Raw genomic sequence first — 23,167 nt, forward strand, 5'->3', positions numbered from 1 at the left:
AAATTAGAGGAAGCAGACTGGGGACTTGCATTGCAAATGGACAGGGAATGTCCAGAAATAAATGATACCATATGCAAAACTGATGAAAGGAAATACTTTATTGCACAGTGTAGTACTATGCATAGAGCCCCTAATCTCAGAAACGTTGCATAAGCAACGGAAGAAGTCAGAGAGTAAGACATTTGTTTTGAGAAGTGTGCTGGGAGAGCTCTGCATCATGCCTATCCCCTCAGTCCCCCACCATTTCAACCCGGTCATCCACCAAATGATGTTTCTTTTCTCCTAGCTGATCTGATCCCACCTGGACAGCTGTTCTCTGCCCGACAGGACAGCTTCCCTCCCTAGCACCCATTCCCACGCCAACCCAATGGACTTCTCATAACTAAAGACCATCTGGGACTGGGAACCCTGAAGAGAGTCTAAAGGCTTGAGAAGCAGGTCAGGGGTCTGTGTTAACAGCCTTAATTGCTAGTAATTGTTCCTGCAATTGTTCTCATACTGCAGCATTTTTTCCTATCATCTACGCAAGTCATCCTGGGGCAGGAAGACCCCAAGCACTGCCCAGCTGTCTATCTGGCAAGTACTGCAGACAGTGAGGGCAACAGCAGACAGGAAACTTGTTCCATTCATTTCACAGCTAAGTTGAAAGTTTTGAGCTGTTTTCTTTCTTCACTGCTGTCAGAAGTCCCTCAGAGAAACAGTGCAGTCCATTATTTGGCAAATAAAAGCCCCTAAATAAGAACTGGGGGGGGGGGGAGAAATCATGCTTACACAGCTTTTTTAGCTGAGCACAGCCATAGCTCTCCAAACACTGGCCATATTACTGTTAAGAACAGTCCTTCCTCAGAAGTATTCACAAACAGCTTGTCTTGTGCTTAGTGTGTTAGCGGCTGTGTCTCCAAACCATGTTTGTGACCTCTAAAAAACATCTGAAACACCTGCATTGACACACAAAGGTCTGGCTTGTTTAAAACACCAGGGTGGAATTTGGACACTGATCCCCTGGGAAAAAATGGATCCACATTCAAAAACACATTCTTTGTTATGCAGCCAGTACAGCCTTAGCCATACTCTTGAAACCCTGGTAATCATCAGGTGCTTTAGCCTTAGAGCTGAGATGTGGTGGCTGCACGGTGGTTACGTGAGATAATTGATTCAAACAGGATAATGATCACCAAGCTTGCAATCAGATAACTTTATGATGGGCAAGCATCCAAGTTTGTTTCGTGTTTAACACCTGGAGCACTACCTGACTCATGTCACAGAAAATTAATCATTTGATGAGTGGAAGACTGGGGTAATTTGTTACATGTTAGAAGTGGTGAGAAGAGCAATACCGAGAGCAAGAAATCTGCTCAGGAGCTGCTGTGATTCACTGCTGTAGCTGTGGCCAATGTTGCACTTGTAGCTGCAGGAAAGGGTGGGTGATGAGACAGAGATGAAAGAGGGCCTTTCCAGGTCATTTGGCACTGCTGCCAACCTCCTGAAGGAATTCAGACCTCACAGATACACAGGGGGTTTTCCACTCGTTTCATCACACAGCCTTTGCATACAGGCAGCACTACGCACAGGCTCACGTGTGGTGCAAAGAAATTATTTTAAGGGAGGCTGAGCTCTTGCATCTGGTATCTCAGACCACCTCGTATCCGGGTCACTGCTAGGTTGCGTTGCAGCAGTTCTGCTTTCCATGCATGAGATGTTTTCATTACCTCTTTCCCTTCACTCTCATTTTTCCCACATGATGAAATATTTGGTTACAAAGAGATGAGAAAAGCAGGATAGACTACCTAAGCCATTCTAGCAGTCTTATTCATAAAAGGATCTTTCAACTGCTGCCTTCTGCAGTTACACTGCTCAATTTTGAAAGTGGCCAACACAAACACAGTAGATGAGAGCATGTGTGTACATGTGCAGTGGCCGAGCCCAGCAGCCAGAGGAAAACAATTCTTTTGGTAATAGTGTCTGTTGTATTTTTTTTGTTTGGTTGGTTGGTTTTTGTGCTGAAGAAGCAAGAAAACTGCATGATGCCATTTCACACAGGTGTGCACTTAGATACGAGGCCATGAAGAATAGAGTAGGGTTTATGACAAAGAAGAAATTTTTGCATGAGCAAGGCCCAGCAATTCAGTACTTCCTCATGAATTGACATCACTGAATAAACAGCACTCTGCTTTTGACGGAAAGGATGAGACCACAAGTGCATTTTTACAAACAATATTTGTTAACAAGAACATTTACCCTGTGTGTGCCTGAGCCAGGGGTGTTTCTCCTGGTTCTCCTGGGAGAGCTTTGGGACCTGCTGCCGGGCCTCACTCTCTCCCAGCATCAACTGCACTCACCCAGGAGAACTCTGAAAATGGAGATTCAGCAGCTACCATGGGTGGTCGATGCCAGTTCCTCACCACCCTTCCCATTTAAAGATGTCTCTTGGTTTCAGCTTGATGGTTCCTCCACTACCATAGCTCAGGAGTTTTTGTCCTGTCTACCACGGACCTGGGAAGCACTTCATCTTCCTTCCTGCTTGTGTTTAAAATAAACAGTCTTCAAACAAGCTTAAGGCTATTATGACCATAATCAGCCTTCTCCTTTTACATGGAATAGTTCCTGTTAATTTGATCTCTTAACCAAAACATACTTAAGACACCCAGGAAAGAGCAAGTAAGCTCCTACTCCAGTAACAAAAACGTCACGCTGACTTGCTAGAGCAGTCTAGTGATAACACAAGCTGTGCCAGGAGCTTAGGCTCAAGATCTCAGAATAAAGTTATTACCCAAGAAGCTGTTACTTTAAAATTAAACATATTTGATCTGAAGCTGAAAACAGACTAACCACTAAAAGCTACAGCCTCATTTCTTTCTGCACGGTCTACATTATGCGGGTGCAATGGAAGTTGTTGACAAATGTAAAATGAGACAACAGAACGAATTTATGCTTCTTGCAAATATTTCTGGGTCCTGAACTGCTAACACCACTCAAGGAAACCCACATGGTTTGTTTTGTACAGCTCAGATAAAACAGGTCCTCAGGAGGCAGCCACAGGCAGAAGGCCACAGAGACAAGAGATCACAGAGACAAGAGATCAGAAAACACTGTGGTTACGCTGCCAGCATATCCCAAAGGACAGCACTTGACTGCTGCATCTCCCGTCCAGCTCAGTCCTGCTTCCTCCTGGCTCCCTCCTGCCCAATTCCCACACAGCCTTCACCCTGCTCATCTCCCCCTCGTGTGACCCGTTGCTTCCTGGCAGCCTTGCTGCTAATGCCAGCTCCCTCTGCTACAGACACCAGCAGCTCTTCTCCTGCACATTTCACCATGCTTTACTCCATATGACTTTTCTTTTTCACTTAGGAACCAGCACCATTGAGAGACCAAGGCAAATTCTTACCAATTGGTTCTGTAAACAGTCAAGCTATTTGCTGCAAATGCATAATAACACAGGAAAGCCAAAGCCAGACAAGGAGACAGACCCACTTCAGACAATCACATCACTTGTCTGCCAAACAGGAACAAGTTCCTATGAAGGAGACGCAAACAGATCCTTAAATTGGCTGGCTTCAGACTCTTTTTTGCTTTAGTCACAAAATGGTGTGTTGCTGAAATCCGTGTGGTTTCTCTGCCAAATTTCAATTGAGCTTGCCAGGGGCAGAGAGAACACCCTTCTGGGTGCAGGAGCTGCAGAGAGAGCTGCCTGGTCAGTGAGGAATATGCCCTGCAGCTCCAAACAGGAGGTGAACTGAGCAATTGGAGGTCATATAAGTTGGAGGAATGTTTGGCAGAAATATGAAATAAGTTTGACAATTAACTGTGAACAGCATTTAAGGGATGGCATTCTCATTTCCCATCACAAGTTAAAGAACCAGGAAAAGTCTAATAATTGCTAATCACCTACCAATAAAGGGAATTTGTTTGTTTGAGAAATGAGAACAGTTCTTCAGACTCCTTACAACTGACAAATAAACAGAGGTACTTGAGAATGCCTGAGATACGCCTATCCCTGCTGAAAAACAAAGTTTGGAAATTCATTGTGTGTAGTTCCCAAAATGCATTTGTAACAAAATATGAGATCAGGGGTTGAAGTTTAAGGATGTTTCCCTACATATTTTCAAATGCTTTCAAGATACACTGTCATTCTAATTTCAGCATAAATGAAACTCCGGGTGAAGGGTGAGATAATAAATTCACTCAAACGTTCACAATAGTGAAACCTGAAGAGTCACAGAAGGCTCTCTTGGCCCATGGTAAGAGAACAGAAAACTGTCAGGTCACTGTCAATAAAAGCCTTGTTTCTTCACATCTGGTGAAGAAAGTCTGCCAACATACGCACATTCTAATCCTTCCTAATTTAATTGTACCCAATGACCTTGTGCAGGATACTCTGAAGATGCCAACTCTGCACTCATGAAACACAACAGTATTAGGATTGTCTTAGAAGACAATAGAATTAGAAAGGTTGAGAGAGAGGCGAGGTGAACAGCAAAAGCTTAGAATTTGAGGAGAGATTAGGCAAAGAAGGATCTTTCAGCCTGGAAAACATTACCAGACACACAACTACAAGTTATAAGAGCATAAATAGGGAAGGATTATTTATTTGTTATTGTACAGGATTGAGGGGCAGTAGTGACACTTTCAGGCAGCAATTGTATAGGAACCAAAAGTAAAATGTTTACCTTACAGCACAGAACTAAGCAGACTGTAGACTGATGCCCATGGACAACTTTAAAGGACAAAAGTATAAGCAGTTTTGGAATTGAACAACACAGTGTAACCTTCTAAAATCTGTAAACGTTATGCTGTTAAACATGACAACCTAAATCAGAAATTGCTAGAAGTCAAACTGTGCACATGCTCAACACGCTGCTCTCTTCTGAAAGCATTTCCCATCAGCTCCTCCTAGGGGCACAGCCTGGGGCCAGGTAGCCTTTGCTCTGACACTCTGTGGCAAGGGGACTCACAGAAGAACCCTCAACATACATTTCCATATTTTTCTGCCTTTGGTAAATACATTTGCTCTTTCCTTTATTAAGCACAATTCCTCACCTGGCTTGAATTTTCATTTCCTCATGACTTCATTAAGGGGGGAGGGAGGAAAACATCCACCTCCCATAGAAGAAAGGTGTGTCATGGACATACAAACTTATTTTTCTGAAGAAAAAAAATAATAAAACCAGCTACTTTCACTAGAAAATGCCTTTGTGGATTTTGTAAGCTGCAGATGATATCTGAATACCAACTTTCTTTGTTCCTACTGGAGAGTTAACACCATCACGTATCTTACCTGGAAGGAGAACACGGACTGTTGGATATTCAGTAGTCTGTATTGCAGAAAGGCCACCACGTCTGAAAGAGAGAAAACAAGAGGAGATACGAGAGTAAACAAAAACATACAGCAGGAGTTCTTGGAAGGTCACTGTGCTTTGTGTTGTGAACTCTGCTGTCTGCAGAGAGATTAGCAACAGACACCAGGAGCTAAACAGCCAAACTGAGTTTCATTACTACAGGGTTTGGGTCAAAATCATAACCCACTGAGCAAAGTTCCTCATGGGTGGGAAGAAAATGCCAGAAAACTGTAGGTACATGAAGAGCAAGAGGGAAATACTAGAAATCTCAGCAAGGTCTTTCCTTCAGAGGGGATACTACATTTGCCCTTCCACATCTACGAGTGGGTTAAGATGCAGTCACACAGGTGGGGGCCTGTTAGAGGCCTGGCTTTAGGAAGTGGTGTTGGGAGCAGTAGGAGCGGGAAAAGCTAGTTTAGTGCCTGTAGATGTACCCTGCCTCCTGTTTCCCCAAGAGAACAGGGCCGGCTTCTACTACTCCCAATTCACTCTGCCCACCACACAGTGATCCATTTGGTGACATTCACCCACTGGTAGTAAACAGACAAGGAAGGAAAGCAGAGGTGTCCTTTCCCAGACTACTCGGAAAATCAGTTTTACATAATCACTTGCCAGTATCAAACCTCCATAACACCTACCAGCAACACAAGTTTGGGTATTACTCAACCAGGTAACCACAAGATACACAGTTCCTTAACAAAACTTCAACAGGAATGCTCAGAATTCACAGTGTAAAATCAGAATAAGTCTCAGCTTTATTTGTAGGACTCCCCAGGCAGCTCAGAACCAATGCAATCTAATCAAATAATCAAACAGCCCTTTTCATTTTTTTAATTTCCTTTCTAAATACCAACTTCCCATGAAGAAAATTATAAAGCAAAGTTTTGGTAAGGTAATTCATTTCTTATGGAATATTTCATTTTGTTGAACCACGCCCCAGCTGTTTCATTTCCAGACAATACCAGAAATGCAGAGCTACACTTCCCTTACAGTCTGGAAAATGTTGCTCCAACCAGGCTCTTTGAAATGATGTCTTTCCTGTAATGTTAAAGAAATATCTAATTGAATCAAGCTGTGGGGTAGCTGCAGGAGCCAGAATGACTCCTGTGGCACTACTATTCCCCCAAGAGTATCTCTGTCTGGGGTTAAAGTGTCAGCAGCAGGCTTGGGAGCTGTATGGCTCATGAGCTCATGTGTTCTTGGAAAAGCGTACTACAAAGCAAACTAAAAGAAAATGCACTATTTCCGTTTTCTAAAGCATACTATTTTGATCTGGGGATATGTCAAGATATCTCAATGTTTTCAACTCTTTTTCCCGATGTTTCAGTTTATTCAGTCTAAAAAAAAACATTTCAGAGTTTTGTCTTAATTTGGAAATTCAGATTTATTTTTTTCAGCTTATTCTGTTATTTTGCAGCTCATTGGGATAGACAGCTATCTGGGATAGACAAGCACATAAAACAGTGCTTGACATATTTGAGCGCATCTGAAGCTCTCAGTCCTTTCTGCAGAGAAAGGATGAGAATTTTATCCTAGGGATAACATATTAACTAGCTCAAGACAGTTGACAATTTTCATTTTTTAATAGAAAACGTTCCAGGATGTATTTCTTCCAGCAGCAACAAGAAGTGAAACGATTACCCGTCTAGACAGGAATACTGTGCTTAATAGTAGCTACCTAAGGTGGCTAAGCAACAGACAAAACCTTCCAATGCTGCAAGTTCACCTGACTGCACAAGTTCCTCTTCCAGTCAATCACAAGCAGTTTTTTTCAACCAAGACATTAAATCAGTTCTGTAGTCTTTTTTGGACAAAAGCCTATAGGACTGCTGGGCTACGCCATTAAAGATCGCAAGTACTTTTGACTTTTACTCAATCATTTTTCCTGCAAGGAATTAACGGGTTCTTTAGAGCCACCACTCATCTGTAGGTGGCTTTGAATTGGACAGAAGCGTAATTAAGACTAAAGAGAATCAAATAGCAGTACACATCTTCTCTATGACATCTTGGTGGCTAGAGTACTTGCTGTCAAAGTGAGAGATCTAATCTCTAGATGTGCCTGAGCCTGAAAATTAGTGGAGGTACATGACTATTGGTGTTCAGGGTCTAATCTTACAGCTGAATTCAAACTGTGCTAATTAGTGAAACTGAAAACATGGCTTATCCATCTTTGGCTACACAACTGGCTAAAGCACTATGTGCATTTGCAAGCAAATCAAATGCCCAAACCAACAGGCCTGCCAGGTTGCCCTGTTCAAGTGAACGAGGATGCTGCAAACGTGGAGCTGGAACAGGAGGAATACAAACACCTGTGATTGGCTTGCTGGCAAGAAGGTGGGCTTGGAGGCACACCTGGGAGCAGACAGAGGCAATCCGTCCCTCCTGCAGAAATTGCAACGCTCTCATTTCTAAGCCCATAGAAGCACCCACAGTCCTGGTGCTTCCTTTCCTGGAATGGGAAATGGGGGCTGAACCAGCAAGCAAAATTTGAGTAACTTTCCTCATTCATCCCTTGCTTCTTACAGCTAAGTGGTAATACTGCTGGAAATGCTTTCCTTTCAAAAGAAAAATTTTGAGTTAGAAGAATTCAATAATTTCATTCTAGTTAAAAACTTAGGTGTGATAGGAAGCAAGCAAATCAAAGGATATACTGTACATACAGTAGTTAGGAAAGTTCACCACAGTCATATAAGACCCAAACCCTCTAGGCTATTCCCAGAACTTCTTGTCGTGCAGATTGGAAGACCGCCTCTTTTCCCTGTACAATCTACGTCATTTTCTGTAGCAGTGTTCGGGAGATGGTGTTGAACAAAAGGACTAACAAGCTGTGGTACTAAAAGCTGTAAACCAGGGAAGGTGAGACATGTTTCAGCCTTTGTTCTGCCTCACTGTTTTGAAAACCCTCAGATGAGTCACTGTGCCTCTGCCTGCTTGTATGTTATCTGTTCCATGTGCCATGTTCAATATTTTCAGGTTCTGAGTTAACAAAATAGAAAGCTACTAGCAGTAGATCCTAAATTTTGGAATAAGAACAGTTCTGGCTCACATTGTGCAACCCAACTGGGTTGGGTTGTACACATATATTTACGATAAATATTAATCCCATTGCCTTGGGGTCCACAAAATGGTATTTTAGCATACTTTTGCCTGTAGATTCATGTTCACACCCTATAAAAATCCTCTCCTATTGGAGAGGACTAGACAGAGGCTTGCACAGCAAAAGCTTCATGGACAAAAAGAAAAAAATTTGTGAAGAAGAACAATAATCCTAGCAGCAATATATTTTCTCATGGGAAACTTGAGAAAGGGGAGAGAAAGAAGTGAGGAGGTGAACAGAGGCTGGACAGGAACCAGTTTGTCTGGAAACAGTTAGAAAATGAAAGAAGCAGAAAACCAAACAAGCACAACATGATCCCACACCATGGGAATTAAGCCCATTACAGAAGCCTGGTTGAACACCCAAAACCAAATCTGCAAAAGTGTAGCACAGACCTGATGATCTCTTTCCTCAGATGAGTTTTGGAGGTTACCAGAAGAGTAATTGCACCTACACAACCAACAGAGGATAGCACCAATGAGATGACAGAAACAGAGTCTGACCTTGTCAGATAGCTTCCAGACAGGGGCTTCACTCAGCATTGCATGGGCTTGAAGTCCCATACATCCTGCCCAAAGAAGCCATTCAGTTTATGCCCCAAACAGCTGAAAACTTGCTCGCACTGTTCCACAGAGATGAATCAAAGAGAAACAATGGCAGGCAACACAGTTTTCCTGCACAGCATGTGGGCACTCTCAATGGCTGTGTTTCAGCACTTCATTTGGGGTGGAGCAGGCAGCTTCCAAGAGAGCTGAAAAGGAATCTGTGACCCAAAACACACCACAGTCTCCTCAAAAGGCAAAGTGAGGGAGCAGGTCTAGGCCAGGCACTACAGGGAATGAAGCCCACGTTGACCTTGTTTATGGGGGAACCCACTTGCCACAAGGCAGTGGAACAAGGATCATTGAGGTACACATCCATTAATCCCAATGGCTGAATCAGAGCTTGGCTTTGCTGGCAATGTTTCCTTACGTGATTCCTGGAAACACTTAATACAGTGAAAAGGAGACATGAAGCCTGTCTTCAAAAATTCTTCCCAGACACTGTGCCTGGCTCTGTGACAGATGACCTGGGGAAGGGTAACTGGACAAGAAAAACAAATAATGAATGTTGTCTACTAAGCTTCCTAGCTAGGTCACCATCTGACATTCCTCTTAACATGAGCTCAGACCACAGGAAGGCAAAACCCTGCATGTTTCTAGGCACCTAGGAAGAGCAGAGGAGCACATCTCCCCTGTGCTGTGAATGGACAGCTAGGGAGAGCAGAGCCAAACAAGCTCCTCAGTATTTGGGAGAAGCTTGTGCCAATGAAGTAGAGCACAATCAAATATGACTTAATAAGTTACAGGACAAGGTCATGACTGACCTTTTAGTTTCTTCTCACTAGCTGGGAAACTCTGCTCACATACCAGCAGAGCAGTGTGACATTCTCACACAGTCGTGCCTCACAGTGCAGAGGGCTTCCCAGGCTGCTCTAGGTTATTTGGTAAGCCTGCAATCATGGTTCACACTCATGTGGCTTTCTGAACATAATGTTCAGAAATGTAGCAGCGTTCTTTGTCTAAGAAACAAAACCTCTGGGACTACTAATGTCCTAGGAATATGCACTGACAGTTCGTGGCTTTGTGGATTCTTTCATTGTGGTGGCTTGCTTGTTTACTTAAAAGCTTCAGAATATATAAAAAGTGACCACTATGGTCAAATTCAATGGTACAAAGCTGCTACATAGAACACCTTGAGGAATGGGGTGCCCACAACTTCTCTGCTTTTGTCAGCAGAAGTCATCCAGGAGCCGTGTGCCTGCTCTCAGTGCAGAACACGTGCCTTAGTTGCATCCCTCCTTCCTTTTCTTGTAGCTGCAAGGTATCTGTTGCACACTTGTTCCCAAAGACACGATGCAATTAAAAAAATATTATTTCCTGAATACCTGGTCTATATTGAGTCGCGTAGTTCCACATAAATGGGTTTGTCATTCATATAGGCACTGTAGCTGCTGAAATGATTCAGTGACCGTAACTTTCATCTGAATTTCAGTTTGTTTCAAAAGAGGACTGAGTGAAATTTGCAAGCTAGGAACATGCATGAAAAAACTGCCCTCTAGTGGGATAGTACCAGTCACATTATAACCAATGCACAGAGGAGGATTTTGCAGTCTACATGTATGTTCCATCACTGAGCCTCAGGGGCTGGACCAGACAGGATCCCATCCTTTCAGACCGCCCGTCTGCTGGCTTGGCTATGGCTGGGGCAGCCTCTGAAGGGCTTCCTGCTGCATCCCCAGCACAGCGGCACCAGCATCACCAGCGGTAACACTGCTTTGGCTTTTAATTGTCAGTTGACAGAGACACCAGCAGGACAAATGCACTGAGGGGGTCAGCACAAACCAACAAGCAGCTAAGATACCAGAACTTGACCAAAGACATTGCCCCACCAATGACGTCAAATGCACATGCTGACCAAGTCAGCAACAGGATAAGTAAGAGGATGCACTAACTCAGAGCAAAAGAGCAGAAGTCAGACTAAGCATGCAGCTAAGAGCACTGCTAGATAGGATTAATGTGTCAAACAAAAGTGAAGTTTCAGAAAGGTCACGTAAACTCTCAGACTGCAGGAACAAGGGAAGTAAGGAGACTGTGACTTTGCTTTCCACATTAAGAAAGTGTCTCCCCTGCAGGAATCCTGACAAGGCAACAAAATGGAGGTGTTCTTCCACAGATTTCAAGAATATTTGCTCATTTAAATAAAGTCTGAAAGTCTCAGGCATAATTGGAGTCTGACAAAGGGATGCACAACTCTCAGGTTAATAGTTTTTTGTTAGCTTGTAGAACTGGGACAGGTCCCAAGATGGAGAAAAGAGGTTCAGTAAATGGAGTTTCCAAGGTTAGGGGGATTTTTATTTTATTTTTTTCCTGAGAACCAGAAAGCAGGAGGAGCTGTGACAAGGATGGGAGAACTCCCTCTCCTAAACCATACTAACCACATGACAGCATGTAATTAGTCTCTCATCATGAGAGAGGTGGCAAGGTGTCCCTTAAAGTAGTCTGTTCAAAGCATTCCCTTGCCTCTAAGGAAGAGGAATGAAGATCAACAATTTATCACCTGCCACAGGACAGCCATCTCCCACCTCATCTCAGGCACCTACCAGAAGTAAGAACAGCCCAGGTGGGAAAGCTTGGCAGCACCAGCAACCATGAAACATTGCCCAAAACCTGAAGCCACGATGATGGTCTGCTTTAGAGTCATGTGGCCACATGATAGCCATCAGGTTCATCCGAGATAAAAGTTACCACCCTGTAGGTGATGGAATAAAAATGGAGTGGTGTTATTCAGGAGGGAGGGACTGGTTGTAAAGCAGTTTCTATCAACCTGGATAGTGTCTCACCAGCCAGTAGTCTATGCAGCTTTACCATGTGGCAGTTACACATCCACTGTCAAAATGAACCATCTAACAGGGTACACGCACCAGCCTGCCTCTCACCCCTATGGATTTATCCCTTTCTGTGAGATTTTGCTTGGAATTAAGCCTGGCTACTACAAAAGCAACATTTTCAAAATCACTGAAGTGCATGAATATTTCAGTTTTCACTTCTCTGCTGGAAACACTCCAATGAAGCAGATTTTCTAAAGGTCCACCCCTCAGCACTGCCTGGAAGTGAGCTCCATTTCAAGCACACCCTGTTGGACACCCATCATCAGGTAGATCTAAGAAGCCTTTACTCTACCAGTATCCTAAAGATTAGGAAATTGCACAGACCCCAGGAAAACCAACCATGAGTAAGGCAGCTCTAAATGCTAATTAAATTCGAAATGAGCACATATGCAGCTAAGTGCAGACCCAATGCAATAAGAAGCATGCCCCCAAACGATCATATTTTACCCATGTTCTACTTAACACAACCTGAGAATTTTACCGAGTGTTCCCTGCACTACAACTTCCCCACAGGAACAACTCTTCCTGTTTGCTACCAAATCATCCCATCTGAACACCAGGAAATGCATTAAGAGGAGAAAATCCCCATGTCCTCTTCATCCCTTTTCAAGATAAGAACTACAGAGAAAATATTAAGTTTCTTTGCTTAGCAGTGAAAATTCTTTAACAAAGGTTTGGAGCCTCTGCTAACTCCAGTTGCCTAAGGTGGAACAGAGTGCATAGGACTCTACAGCTTGCGCTGGTTTGCACTATTCTGAAATGTGAGCGACTCCTTGCTGGTCCTCCATCATGCTTTTCTTGGTAACTGCCACATCCAGAATTTGAAGAGTTTAGAAATCGGGCAAGAAAGACCAATGGAGCACTCTACAGGCAAGGCAGGATCCTAGGATCCTCAGGTTTAATGAATATTCAAAATCTGGACCCCAGGTTGGCAGGCTAGGTTCAGCCCTATTCCCTACAGTTTCTAGATTCATACTGTATCCAGCCCTGTTTTAAATAACTAAGGTTTTGGCCACAGATGATGCTGAAAAACATCCATTTTACAAGTGGAGGAAAGCAAAGAATGATGGTAAAATCTTTGGTGAAGACAGGGCCTACTACTCAGCTCTCAGTAGAAATAAAAATACGGATATCAACAAGGAACCCTATAATTACTTCTGGGGAGATACTACAATAGAAATTATAGAGCACAATCAAATTGAGTGCAGTTAAAATGGGCTAAAGTATGATAAAATAAGGTGAAATGGCTTCACCCTCAAAAAAAAGGCAAATGGAAAAAACTCATGTCACATTCCAGCTAAGCCCTTCCTGCCTCCCTCTGCTCTAGCTGCCAGCATTTAGCAGACTTTCCCTGATTTTTCCCTTCCATCTCTATGCTTAGCAGACTCCCTGCTATTCTGGTACTTTTCATCTGCCACCTCCTCTCCAGTGCAAGCCCGGTATTCCCCAGTTCAGGGAATCCCAAGCTATGTACTGAGATGATTAGGGATAACCTGCAGTGCTTTTACACTTTTTTTTTTTCTTACTATTAGTACAGCTGAAGAGCATAGTAAATGTTAAACAAGCACACTGCAGTCTTATCTGGGTCACAGGAAGCAGAGGCCACACAGTAGTATATACCATGAGAAGCCTGTGCAGGGGAGGAAGGTCAAATTTCCTGATTCATGCTTTGCAAAAATGTCAACAGAAGGTTGTCCCCAAGCACCGGTACTGCAGCAGCTATCACTTTCTTTTTGGGTATTTTCCTTACTCACTTAGAGGTGCTCGAAGGTGAACTGCCTAAAAGCTGCTGCTGTATCATCAGTGCAATCTGGGGAAGTTTGTTATTACACACTGGAGATGGGCATCCACAGCAGACAGGACTGTACCAGCAAGTCTATGGCAAGTCCCAGGGAAATTCCCTGTGACTGCACAGGTCATTTCAGTATGAAGTCCATAGCGAGTTGTTGAACGTGTTAGTTAAAACATTACCTTGCAAACAAGAAACCTTACATTGCCACCATTTCAGACATCAGCTCCCCAGGTCACGCTTCCCAACATGCCTTACAGAGATCAAACAACAGTTCCCCAATCCAAAGTTGTTTCTTCTGCCTTACCAGGGCAGGACAGGAAAGCGAGGCTTTGGGTCATAGAGCAGCTCACAGCAGTCAGGAACAAAAAGGAGAAAGCCCTCTCAGTCTGCACCTGCACTGACTTCACAGCCCGCCTAGGCAAATCTTGTGTCCCTGAAACCTTTATTCTAACTGGAAAGAGTCTGGCAAGATGGGCTGATAAGTATTTTGGATTTTTACCCATGAAAAGACAATAGGAAAAATTACATGAGAGTGCTGTCACCAGACAACCAGACAATTCTGATCCAGGTCCCATTACAGGGACCCAAACTGGACAGCACCCTGAAGAGGTTAGTAACAATCCATTTTGCATGAATGTGGGTGGCGATACCTGACATGAGGTGCCAGAGAAGCAGGGTCTTGAGCTATACAAAGAGGGGGGTGGAAATCCGAGCATACAGATCCATCTGCCAGCATGTTTGTTTGTTTCTTTGCTTTATTGACTACTGTCTAATAAATTCAGGTAAGACATGATGAACACCTGTAAAAAAGCACAAAGAATCCTCTGCACAGGAGGAAGATTTCTAGCTAAATAGTGGCACATAAAGGCAGGTTTACGAGGTGGGTCAGGGTCCCCCAGTACTCCTTGTCAGTCCACAGCTCCTGTTCACCCACTGCCCAGTTCCCTGTGGGTAAGCAGTGCCACTGGCACTATGGAGGAAAAGGTATTGGCAGGATTAAAAATATGAAATAAGGTTTACTGTGGAATGAGGATCTGTATTGAGGGTGCTATACCATGGATTTAAAAAATGGAACTGTGAAGAAACCTCACTTCTCCTGCTCCAAAATACATAGCAACTTTGGGCCAAGAACAACAAAAAGCAATATCGTTGCAGAAGAATTCAACAGTTTCCCTAAGTCTTCTTTCATTTTTCTCTCAGGCAAGTTGTGCTGGCCCATGGTGAAGACAGCAACCTGAAGCAGACAAGAGCACATGCTTGGTTCAGTCCAGACACAAACACTTGGATACGCATACAGATCTGTTCAATTGCCTCCTCTGCTCTCACAGTGAAATGACTGCCAAAATATTTTTCACTGCCTTTGCGTCGTCCAGCCAGCATTCTGAAGTGCATTATAAGGGTATTAATAAACTCCCACAACCTACCTCCAGGGGAATAAATGGCTTTCAGCTCTCCAAAAACTGAAATAAAGAAGTGACTTGGACCAGACCCACTAGCAAAACTACAGGGGAAATGGTAATAAACCCAATTTCATTTGACTTGGATTCATCTAAGACCACCAGAATGGCAGGCAGCATGTCATCATCCACAGCTGGTGCATTTCACTTGATATTCTTCTATAATACACAGGTCACACATGTCCCTGCAGATCAGAGGAGGGAATGTACATGCATGTCTGTGAATAAATGGATGGGTGACAGTGGGTATTATGCCTCCTTATACTACAAGGAAGGGTGAAGGGGGGAAAGAGTAAAACATCTCCCTTTCTCCATCACTTTCTAAGTCTTGCTTCATCACTGCTGACACGATCAGGTGATGCAGCTAGCTCAACAGGCTGCTTAAAACCAAGATATTCTTTATACTGTCAAGAATTGAAATACTGCAGAGCCCAAGCAACTGCACCCATTTCCTTGCTGAATCACCATATCCCACATCACAGCAGGAGAAATCCCTCTTGTCAAAGCAACTAAGTCCCTCTCAGCATCACAGATGCAGCTGAAGGGTGAGTGTTACCACTGGGGACACAGAACGGGGATTTTACGCAGCCACAAAGAAGAAAGGAAGTTCGGTAAATGAACTATTAAATTAAAAGGAAAATTAGCACTACAAAGGTCAAATGGTACTAGTACACATTTTTCCCCACTCTTTCTCCACTCCTCCTGTTCCTGCTCCCTCCCACCCAACTTCCTTCCTCTCCTCCCCCATGTAGCACCCCAGCCAACACAAGTCTAGGTAACAGGCAGATTAAAAACCTTATTTGTTGCCATCTACCTCAGTAGATGGTAGATGGCAGTGGCAAATTCTGTGTCAAATTAACCACTGCTAAAACTGAAAGAAACACTAGCCCAAGGCATGAGTAGGGAGGCACATAGATGTGGTCAGGATGTTAAAGCAATATGTAAAAATACATTGCAGTCGCTCAAGTTTGCCGAGGTAATTCAGTCTTGCCAAGCAAAATTGCAAATACAAGCCCCAGAATGACATGAACCTTCTGGAGTCCCTTAAAACCACCAAGTCAAAGGTGACGATGATGGGAATATCCACTGTCTACCCCCATCTCATCCTCACTCATCCTGTTTACTCAAGAAATCACTACAGGAAAAAGTCTGAAGATGTCTAACACAAAAGGTATCCAACTACCTCTTTTGATGTGCTAGGGTTGGCCAGCTTGGACAAGGAAAGCTCTCTCCTCACTCAGATCAAAGTCAGGATCAAAGCGACCGAGTTAGCCTCATGGCAAGGGAGAGTCCCTGCTGTTTGCAGCTGTTGTGCCACCATGGGCCAGCTCAGCCACAGCAACCAGCTCTTACAATTTGGCACACTGTGTGTGCAATTCCCCACTGTTACAAGCCAATAAACTAATACATAAAGTAATAAATAAATAAATAAAAGACAAAGATTTGATGTGACCCCCCAAAGGAGAGGGAAGTGCCTGATGGAGCGATATAACTTATAGAATGGTTTGGGTTGGAAGGGACCTCCCAGATCATCTCATTCCAAGCCAACTTTCAAATTATCTCACTCTTACGGCCGTGTGAAAGACTACTGAAACTATTGTAGAACTACAGTAGTGACTACTGGCACTACTGAAAGTTGCAGAACTGGGTCTTGCTAATAGCTCTGTTATTGATTGGTATATTGATTGTGGCAGTTCTTTCCTAGGAAATCCCTGTGCTGCTCTAAGGAATAACAAATGCTGCGGCAGAGGCAAAGGCAGGCGATTCTGAAGTGTAAGTACTGAGCACTCAGCCAGATCAATCCCCAACATTTATCTGCCCATGGCAGGTTTGGCAGGCTACCCACATGCCACACAACAAGGAGATTTTACTTTCATGGAACACCGAGACATTTTTTTTTTTCCCCTGCCTTATCTCCCAGACACTGATTGCTAAATCAGAAGGAAACCTGCTAAGTACAGAGCACCCTGCTTTCTGTGGCCTTACCTTGAAAGTGGCACAAAGCAGCTCACCAAAGCACAAGACAATATCCAGTCAACTCAAGGCAAATTAGAGAAGAGTTATTCCATACTGAGCTTCAAAGGAGACACGAAGAATTGGCTCCTTGCTTTGGAGAGGAGAAAGTGCTCAGTTTTCAGAATGACTGTAACCCCCATGCACAACAGGGCCCATCAGTGCGGCCCTTGCCAAACTCAAACCACAGAGCTTAAAGGCATTATGGTGAGGAATCCAAACAAGTAATAACAGCTCTGATACCATGCTAAATGAGTAGCATCTGAAATGTACACAAAAGGATGAGAAGCTAAAACATTCAGTCAGTGGGAATTCACAGATTACTGTATATGATTCTACCAAGCCCTAAAGACTCAAAAATACTGGTTGCATAAATTGCGTTATAAGATTTGGTTGTTGTTTTGGGGTTTTGTTTAATTTACTGTCAGATGACTGAATTCTAAGACCTGAAAGGAGATCATCTCAATTTATTTTTTGTAACATAGGAAGGTTAATTTCTTCATTAAGCCCTAGCTTTGTGGTTTAACCAAGACTTTTCTTCCAGAAAGACATTATGTTTGGGTTTAAAGTCTTAAAATGGAAATAGAAGCCAACTCATTTCTATGTAACTGCTCTCTGATAAAACATGATGTCTTTTAATTCCAGGCAGAACTTGTTTAATCTCTTAAAAAAAAGTTATATCTTTTGATCTTGAAGCTAATAGGATTTTGTTGTTTGTGAAAGAACATAGGAGATGTTAAAAAATCACATTTGGGAAAGGCTGAGAAAATTACAAATAGCTCAGTCCACTGAGACCACATCCTTTGGAGCTTTGCTAAACAAATGCATTCCAAATATTTGCAATCTTTTCCCCCACCTATAATTTTATGTCCAAAACAGGCCTCAGAACAGTACAAAGCCATAAAAGAACAGTAATATCTGAGGCTGCCTGATACATGTTGCAAATCAACACTTTCACCTGGCTTTCCCTCCAATGGAAATGCATGATTGCAGCCTCTCAGTGCTCACTACAGGATGAATTCTCCTCCTAAGAGCTGGTACTTCAGCTATGTACTGGCAGTCCGTGCCCTAACTAAAAGGTGTGAGAAACCAATTTCCAGTAATGAATCATAGAAGAAACTATATCAAAAGTGAATAAAAAGTGTACTGGAATATAAAGAACAACAAAAAAAGTGTCAGAACACTGCATTGCACTATTTAGCTATGGGATACGAAATGAAAAATGGTTAAGAAGCAATATGGGAGGCCGTATCCCTAAAGCAGACATGACACATCCTAACCCAACACCTGATGGGGCTAGCCAGCTCTCAGTGACTTGCAATGTTTTTGATGGGCAGACCAGAAAGGATTAATGTTTTTTTGTTTGCTTTTGTGTGCACAAACACATGCTGTATATAATGGTACCAGTGGACCAGAGTTTTACTGGCTGTCACAGCTCGCACAAGTCCAAAGAGTTGGGAGAACAGCACAGATTTTCCAAGAAGCTTTTGCTCACACTGGAAAATAACACAGAAGCTGCTCATTTCTCTTGCTGTATGTATCTGCTGTACAGGGAATAAATTATCCTAAGTTTACTCAGTACAAAATTTCTCATTTGCTTATTATTAATTGCAATACTATTATTAGAGGCACACAAGTAGCTACAGCAAATAAAACTCCCACAGCTTCCAGAGAAGCACATATGAGTTAGCAGCTTTTCCAGATGGAGTCAAGGACTTCATTCCATGGCCAATATTTCTCATTCCATCCAAGAGCTGAATTAAAGACTTGCTCACCCCAGTAACGTTAGCATTAAAAAATGATCATATGATGTTTGCTCACACACTTAGAAGATGCCATTGCCAGAATTCTTTGATGCTCCCTATCAAACCCAGCTGCAACATAGCTCTGCAGTAATTCCCACAACATATTTAGTTTGGGCTGTTACAATAACCAGTATTGTTCACAATTGATGGTACGAGTGTGAGCACAGTGATCATTATTTCTGACTCAAAAAAGAATGCTAAGTAGTCCTGAACCAGAGGAATCTGTTTGTCTGTTGTGGATGTCAGGGCTTCTGAACTTGGCCTCTGGAGGCTGTGAGTGGGCTGATCTCAGCAGAGCCAGAAACAGTTCCTCTGCTCCTTGCAATGGTCTAGTCTAATTTTCAAAGCAATCTTTAAATTCTTTGCTTAAAGCATATGGAATAAGAAAAGGCTTCATTCATGGATCAACAGGACATTCCTACTTATTTCCCCTGAAGTTCCATGAACCTTTTGGATATTTTTTTGAAGCTTTTGCTGCTTGCTTTGAATAGAAAAGGACCATGACTCATGGATGGAAAAAAGGATGAAATGTGTCTAAATGCCAAAGTAGATTCTTCTCCTCATGGAGTGTATTTTGTACACTGCCCTTGTATATGGAGCATTTGCCTGTCTGAGTAGGCAGCCTGACAAAAAAGCCTTTCGCAGCCATAGCTGGTTTTTGATGTATGTATTCGGATGTGACCAAAATTACAGGTGAAGTTAGAAAACGGAGCTGAGAACCAATGCAGGCTGCCAGGAGACACTAATTAATTGAGCAAGGTTCCTTGGCTGTACCCAGCGCAAACTGTGCTCCAGGGAAGAACCAGTGGCAAGTACATTAGGGAGGCTGATCTGACCTCCTTAAGATTGCCTCCAACTTCCCTTGAGGGAAGCACCGCATCATCCACAATGTCCACAGAATTGATCTACACTATTTAAAATGCAGAATGGAAGACTTCTTATTAGTACTCTTAGAGCTTTTCCTCCAAGGAAAATTATGCCGATCCTGTGCCCAGAACCCCTGCCCACTTTCATCAGTGCCCAGGGAACACTGGGAGGCAGGATGACTTGGGAAGGAAAGATGCTGGCACCAAGTTCAGAGAGCATTCGGCAACTTCTCTGTTTCCTGTCAGGATGTGTCGCATCTCTTCACAAATGTGGTAGAGCGAGGTGGGCTGGCTGCCTTGCTTGAGCCCTGGTGGGGCGCTCTCACCCCCTTAGCAAAATGCGCAAGGGGAAATTCCAGTTTCCCAGTCCTGTGGTGAGCTCAGACAAATACGTGTAGTGTGGTCCCTGCTGTGGTCCTCGACTATGGGCTCTAGAAACTCGAGTGGCACTCTGTATATTACTCAGCAGGGGCTGACAACGTTCACATTTCACACAACCCTGGAAATAATGCTGGGTCACACCACAGGGAGAGGGGGGTTTCCTTCCATCCCCATCTCTGCCTCTCCCATACAGCAACCGGACAAACGGTCACATCAGGTATATGGGCAGTGGGACAGAGCATCTGACATTGCCTGGGGATGTCAGTGCTTCCCTAAAGAGGACACGCAGTTATCACCCCAAAGGGTGATTTCCTTCCTATTACCACCATGATGGTGTTCAGTCCATGTTTTTTCTTTTTTGTGAAGACTCTGACTCCCTGTTCAGGAATAGATTAAGCAAGGAATAAATGCTTCACAGCCACCCTCACTCTATGATCCTGAGGACTTTATTATAAATCCCTGGAAATACAGGCAGTTACTTCAACATATCAGTATCTCCCCTAGTACCAGTACATGCACCGTGCTCCTGCTCAGATGGCTTTCCTTCCTAGAACTGTCTCTAATCATCCCAATGCAACCTTCCAAAATTAGCTTGAGTGATGAGCTGCTGTCAGTGCACCTTCAGACAGACAGCACCAATTCGCCCGTTCATGCTCTAAGACTTCCCAAGCAGCAGGTTCCTCTTTCCACCTGGAGGCAGGAAAAGGTTTTGTGTTTCCCTCCCACCTGTTAACCACAGTCAGTGTGGACCATGCAGATGAAGTAGAGGGCAGCTCATTCAGAGGCCTTTATCCACCTGATGCATTTTGCTAGGATTCAAGCAAATGGGCAATGTTACTCTGCAAGTTATCCTCTTCTCAGGTTCTCTCTTCCACCTCCTCTAGATAACGCAGGCTGAGCCTTAGGAAATGTTCCCTTGGGGAACATTTCTCCTTGGACATGTGTGTAAAATGCCTCATTTCCACTAGGGATAAAAAAATAAAAAAAGTTTTGGCTTCAGAATTCTTCTTTCTAGAAAATGGAAATGCCATATTCCTGGTTCTGGAGAACAAGTCCTACAAGGAGCGGCTGAGGGAGCTGGGCTTGTTCAGCCTGGAGAGGAGGAGGCTCAGGGGCGACCTTATTGCTCTCTACAGGTACCTTAAAGGAGGCTGTAGCGAGGTGGGTGTTGGTCTGTTCTCCCACGTGCCTGGTGACAGGACAAGGGGGAATGGGCTAAAGTTGTGGGAGTTTTAGGTTGGATGTTAGGAAGAACTTCTTTACCAAAAGGGTTGTTAGACATTGGAACAGGCTGCCCAGGGAAGTGGTGGAGTCACCATCCCTGGAGGTCTTTAAAAGACGTTTAGATGTAGAGCTTAGTGATATGGTTTAGTGGGGACTGTTAGCGTTAGGTCAGAGGTTGGACTCGATGACCTTGAGGTCTCTTCCAACCCAGAAATTCTGTGATTCTGTGGTTAGGTTCTCCAAGGTAGAGACACACCAGTTTCTTGAAGTACTTTTACTTTAGGTCAGTTTACTACTCAGCTGCATCAACTTGAAAGGCTTTGGTGAAACACCAGAGCTGCCATCTAAGTGCCTTTCTCACCCGCTCACCTCTATGAGCAGGGCTTTGTACCAGACAAATTCTCCCTGACCTTACCACAGCCTCCCCTCCAGTGGCACCAGCAGGTGACATCACAGGGACTGCATGGCTCCCAAATATCAATCCCCATACACCCCATCTATTACAGCATGATAAAGCAAATTAAGAGAGAAGGCTCCAGCTGGGATGTCACAACATGCTGACATTTTCCTTATGTGCAAAGAGAAGTAACTAGGTAATTTTCAAGTAATTCTGTTGACATCCTGCTTCCACAAATAGTACTGGGATTGTTTATTCCCAGAGCAAGATAAAAATAGCTTATTTAAACATTCGTATTTTCCGTGGGAGGGGAGTAGATTTTTTGTGTAGCCTCTCCAATACCTTCTACTTTTATAGCATGAATCATACCTACCTTATTTAGTGAAAGGCTGCATTCTCCAACAAGCAGGAGACACCACCAGGGCCATCCTCTGGGAATGAGGTCTCCCACATGATCCTCAGATATTCTTAGCAAAAGCAAGAACTGACCTACCTTGGATGAGGCAAACAACAAGTGGTCTACACCTAACAGATCTCACTATGTTTCCCTTATGCAAGTTGAGCCATCTGACCTGCACTGCAAAAGGACTGCACCTTTCTGTAACAAAAATTTCTCTAAAATTCAAAAAATAAAATAAAATTGCACCTACTGTTCAACCTCTGCTTACATAGACTGTCCTGGAATATTTCACCAGCAATTTGAGTAGTGGAATAACACACTGCAAGTACCAACAGGCATCAGATCTTAGCAGTGGAAGGACGTCAAACCAGAAATGCCAAAAAAATGTTTCCTTTCAAACCCTAAATTTATTAAGAAGCCAGAAATGTATAAGGTAGGAACATTAAGAAAGGAAGGAAACACTGAAATAAAGAGGTCAGAGTCAGCAGAAAGCAAGCAGCACCACAGCAACGTGACACTTGGCATTATAAGGTGGCTGTATAGTTCTGGTTTAATGTTCAACATCCTATATGGATACAGAATGATCTTTTGACACATCTCCTTCCAAGGAACCATATTTGTCAATGCCTTCTGTGACCTTGTGGCAGTAACTAACTGCTTCCATAAAGTACTCATATCCACATAAAGCAGACAAACACGATAGCGTCCAAGAGATTAATTAAGTGGCATGCCCAAGTCCTTCAGTTCGGTGGTGGCTAGAGAAAAGATTTCCCAGCTCCCAGTGGAATTCCTTAATTCATTCCCACAGCCTCAAGAAGGTAGCATTCTACAGTGGGTGGGAGGGCTGGGAAGAAGCAAACAACCACCACAGAAGAATTTAAGTCAGATACTTTCTGCACTGCAAGTGCATGGGAAGACTCAACATGAGCACAAGGTCAAATCATCAGAATTCCACTAATAAAAGATCAG

The 23,167-nt window shown here is 43.5% G+C and overlaps 1 protein-coding gene across 9 annotated transcripts in view; it reads right to left on the reverse strand.

Annotated features, from left to right (window-relative positions):
• LOC311440345 (uncharacterized protein) overlaps window positions 1-23,167 on the reverse strand; it is a 124,067-nt gene that overhangs the window by 69,814 nt on the left and 31,086 nt on the right. For 4 of the 9 annotated variants that reach the window (XR_014695345.1, XR_014695348.1, XM_084527132.1 and 1 more), the window contains one exon: window positions 5,276-5,337. Coding sequence is in view for 2 of the 9 variants with exons in the window: in XM_084527132.1 (XP_084383258.1) it covers window positions 5,276-5,337 (62 nt within the window). In the remaining 7 variants the exon portion in view is untranslated. Of the gene's footprint in view, window positions 1-5,275; window positions 5,338-14,305; window positions 14,456-20,607; window positions 21,142-23,167 lie in introns of those variants that run through there. The other 5 variants (XR_014695349.1, XR_014695350.1, XR_014695351.1 and 2 more) reach the window with 3 other exon arrangements.

This window comes from Aythya ferina (assembly GCF_964211825.1).
Source record: "Aythya ferina genome assembly, chromosome: 8".
Taxonomy (NCBI): Eukaryota; Metazoa; Chordata; class Aves; order Anseriformes; family Anatidae; genus Aythya; species Aythya ferina.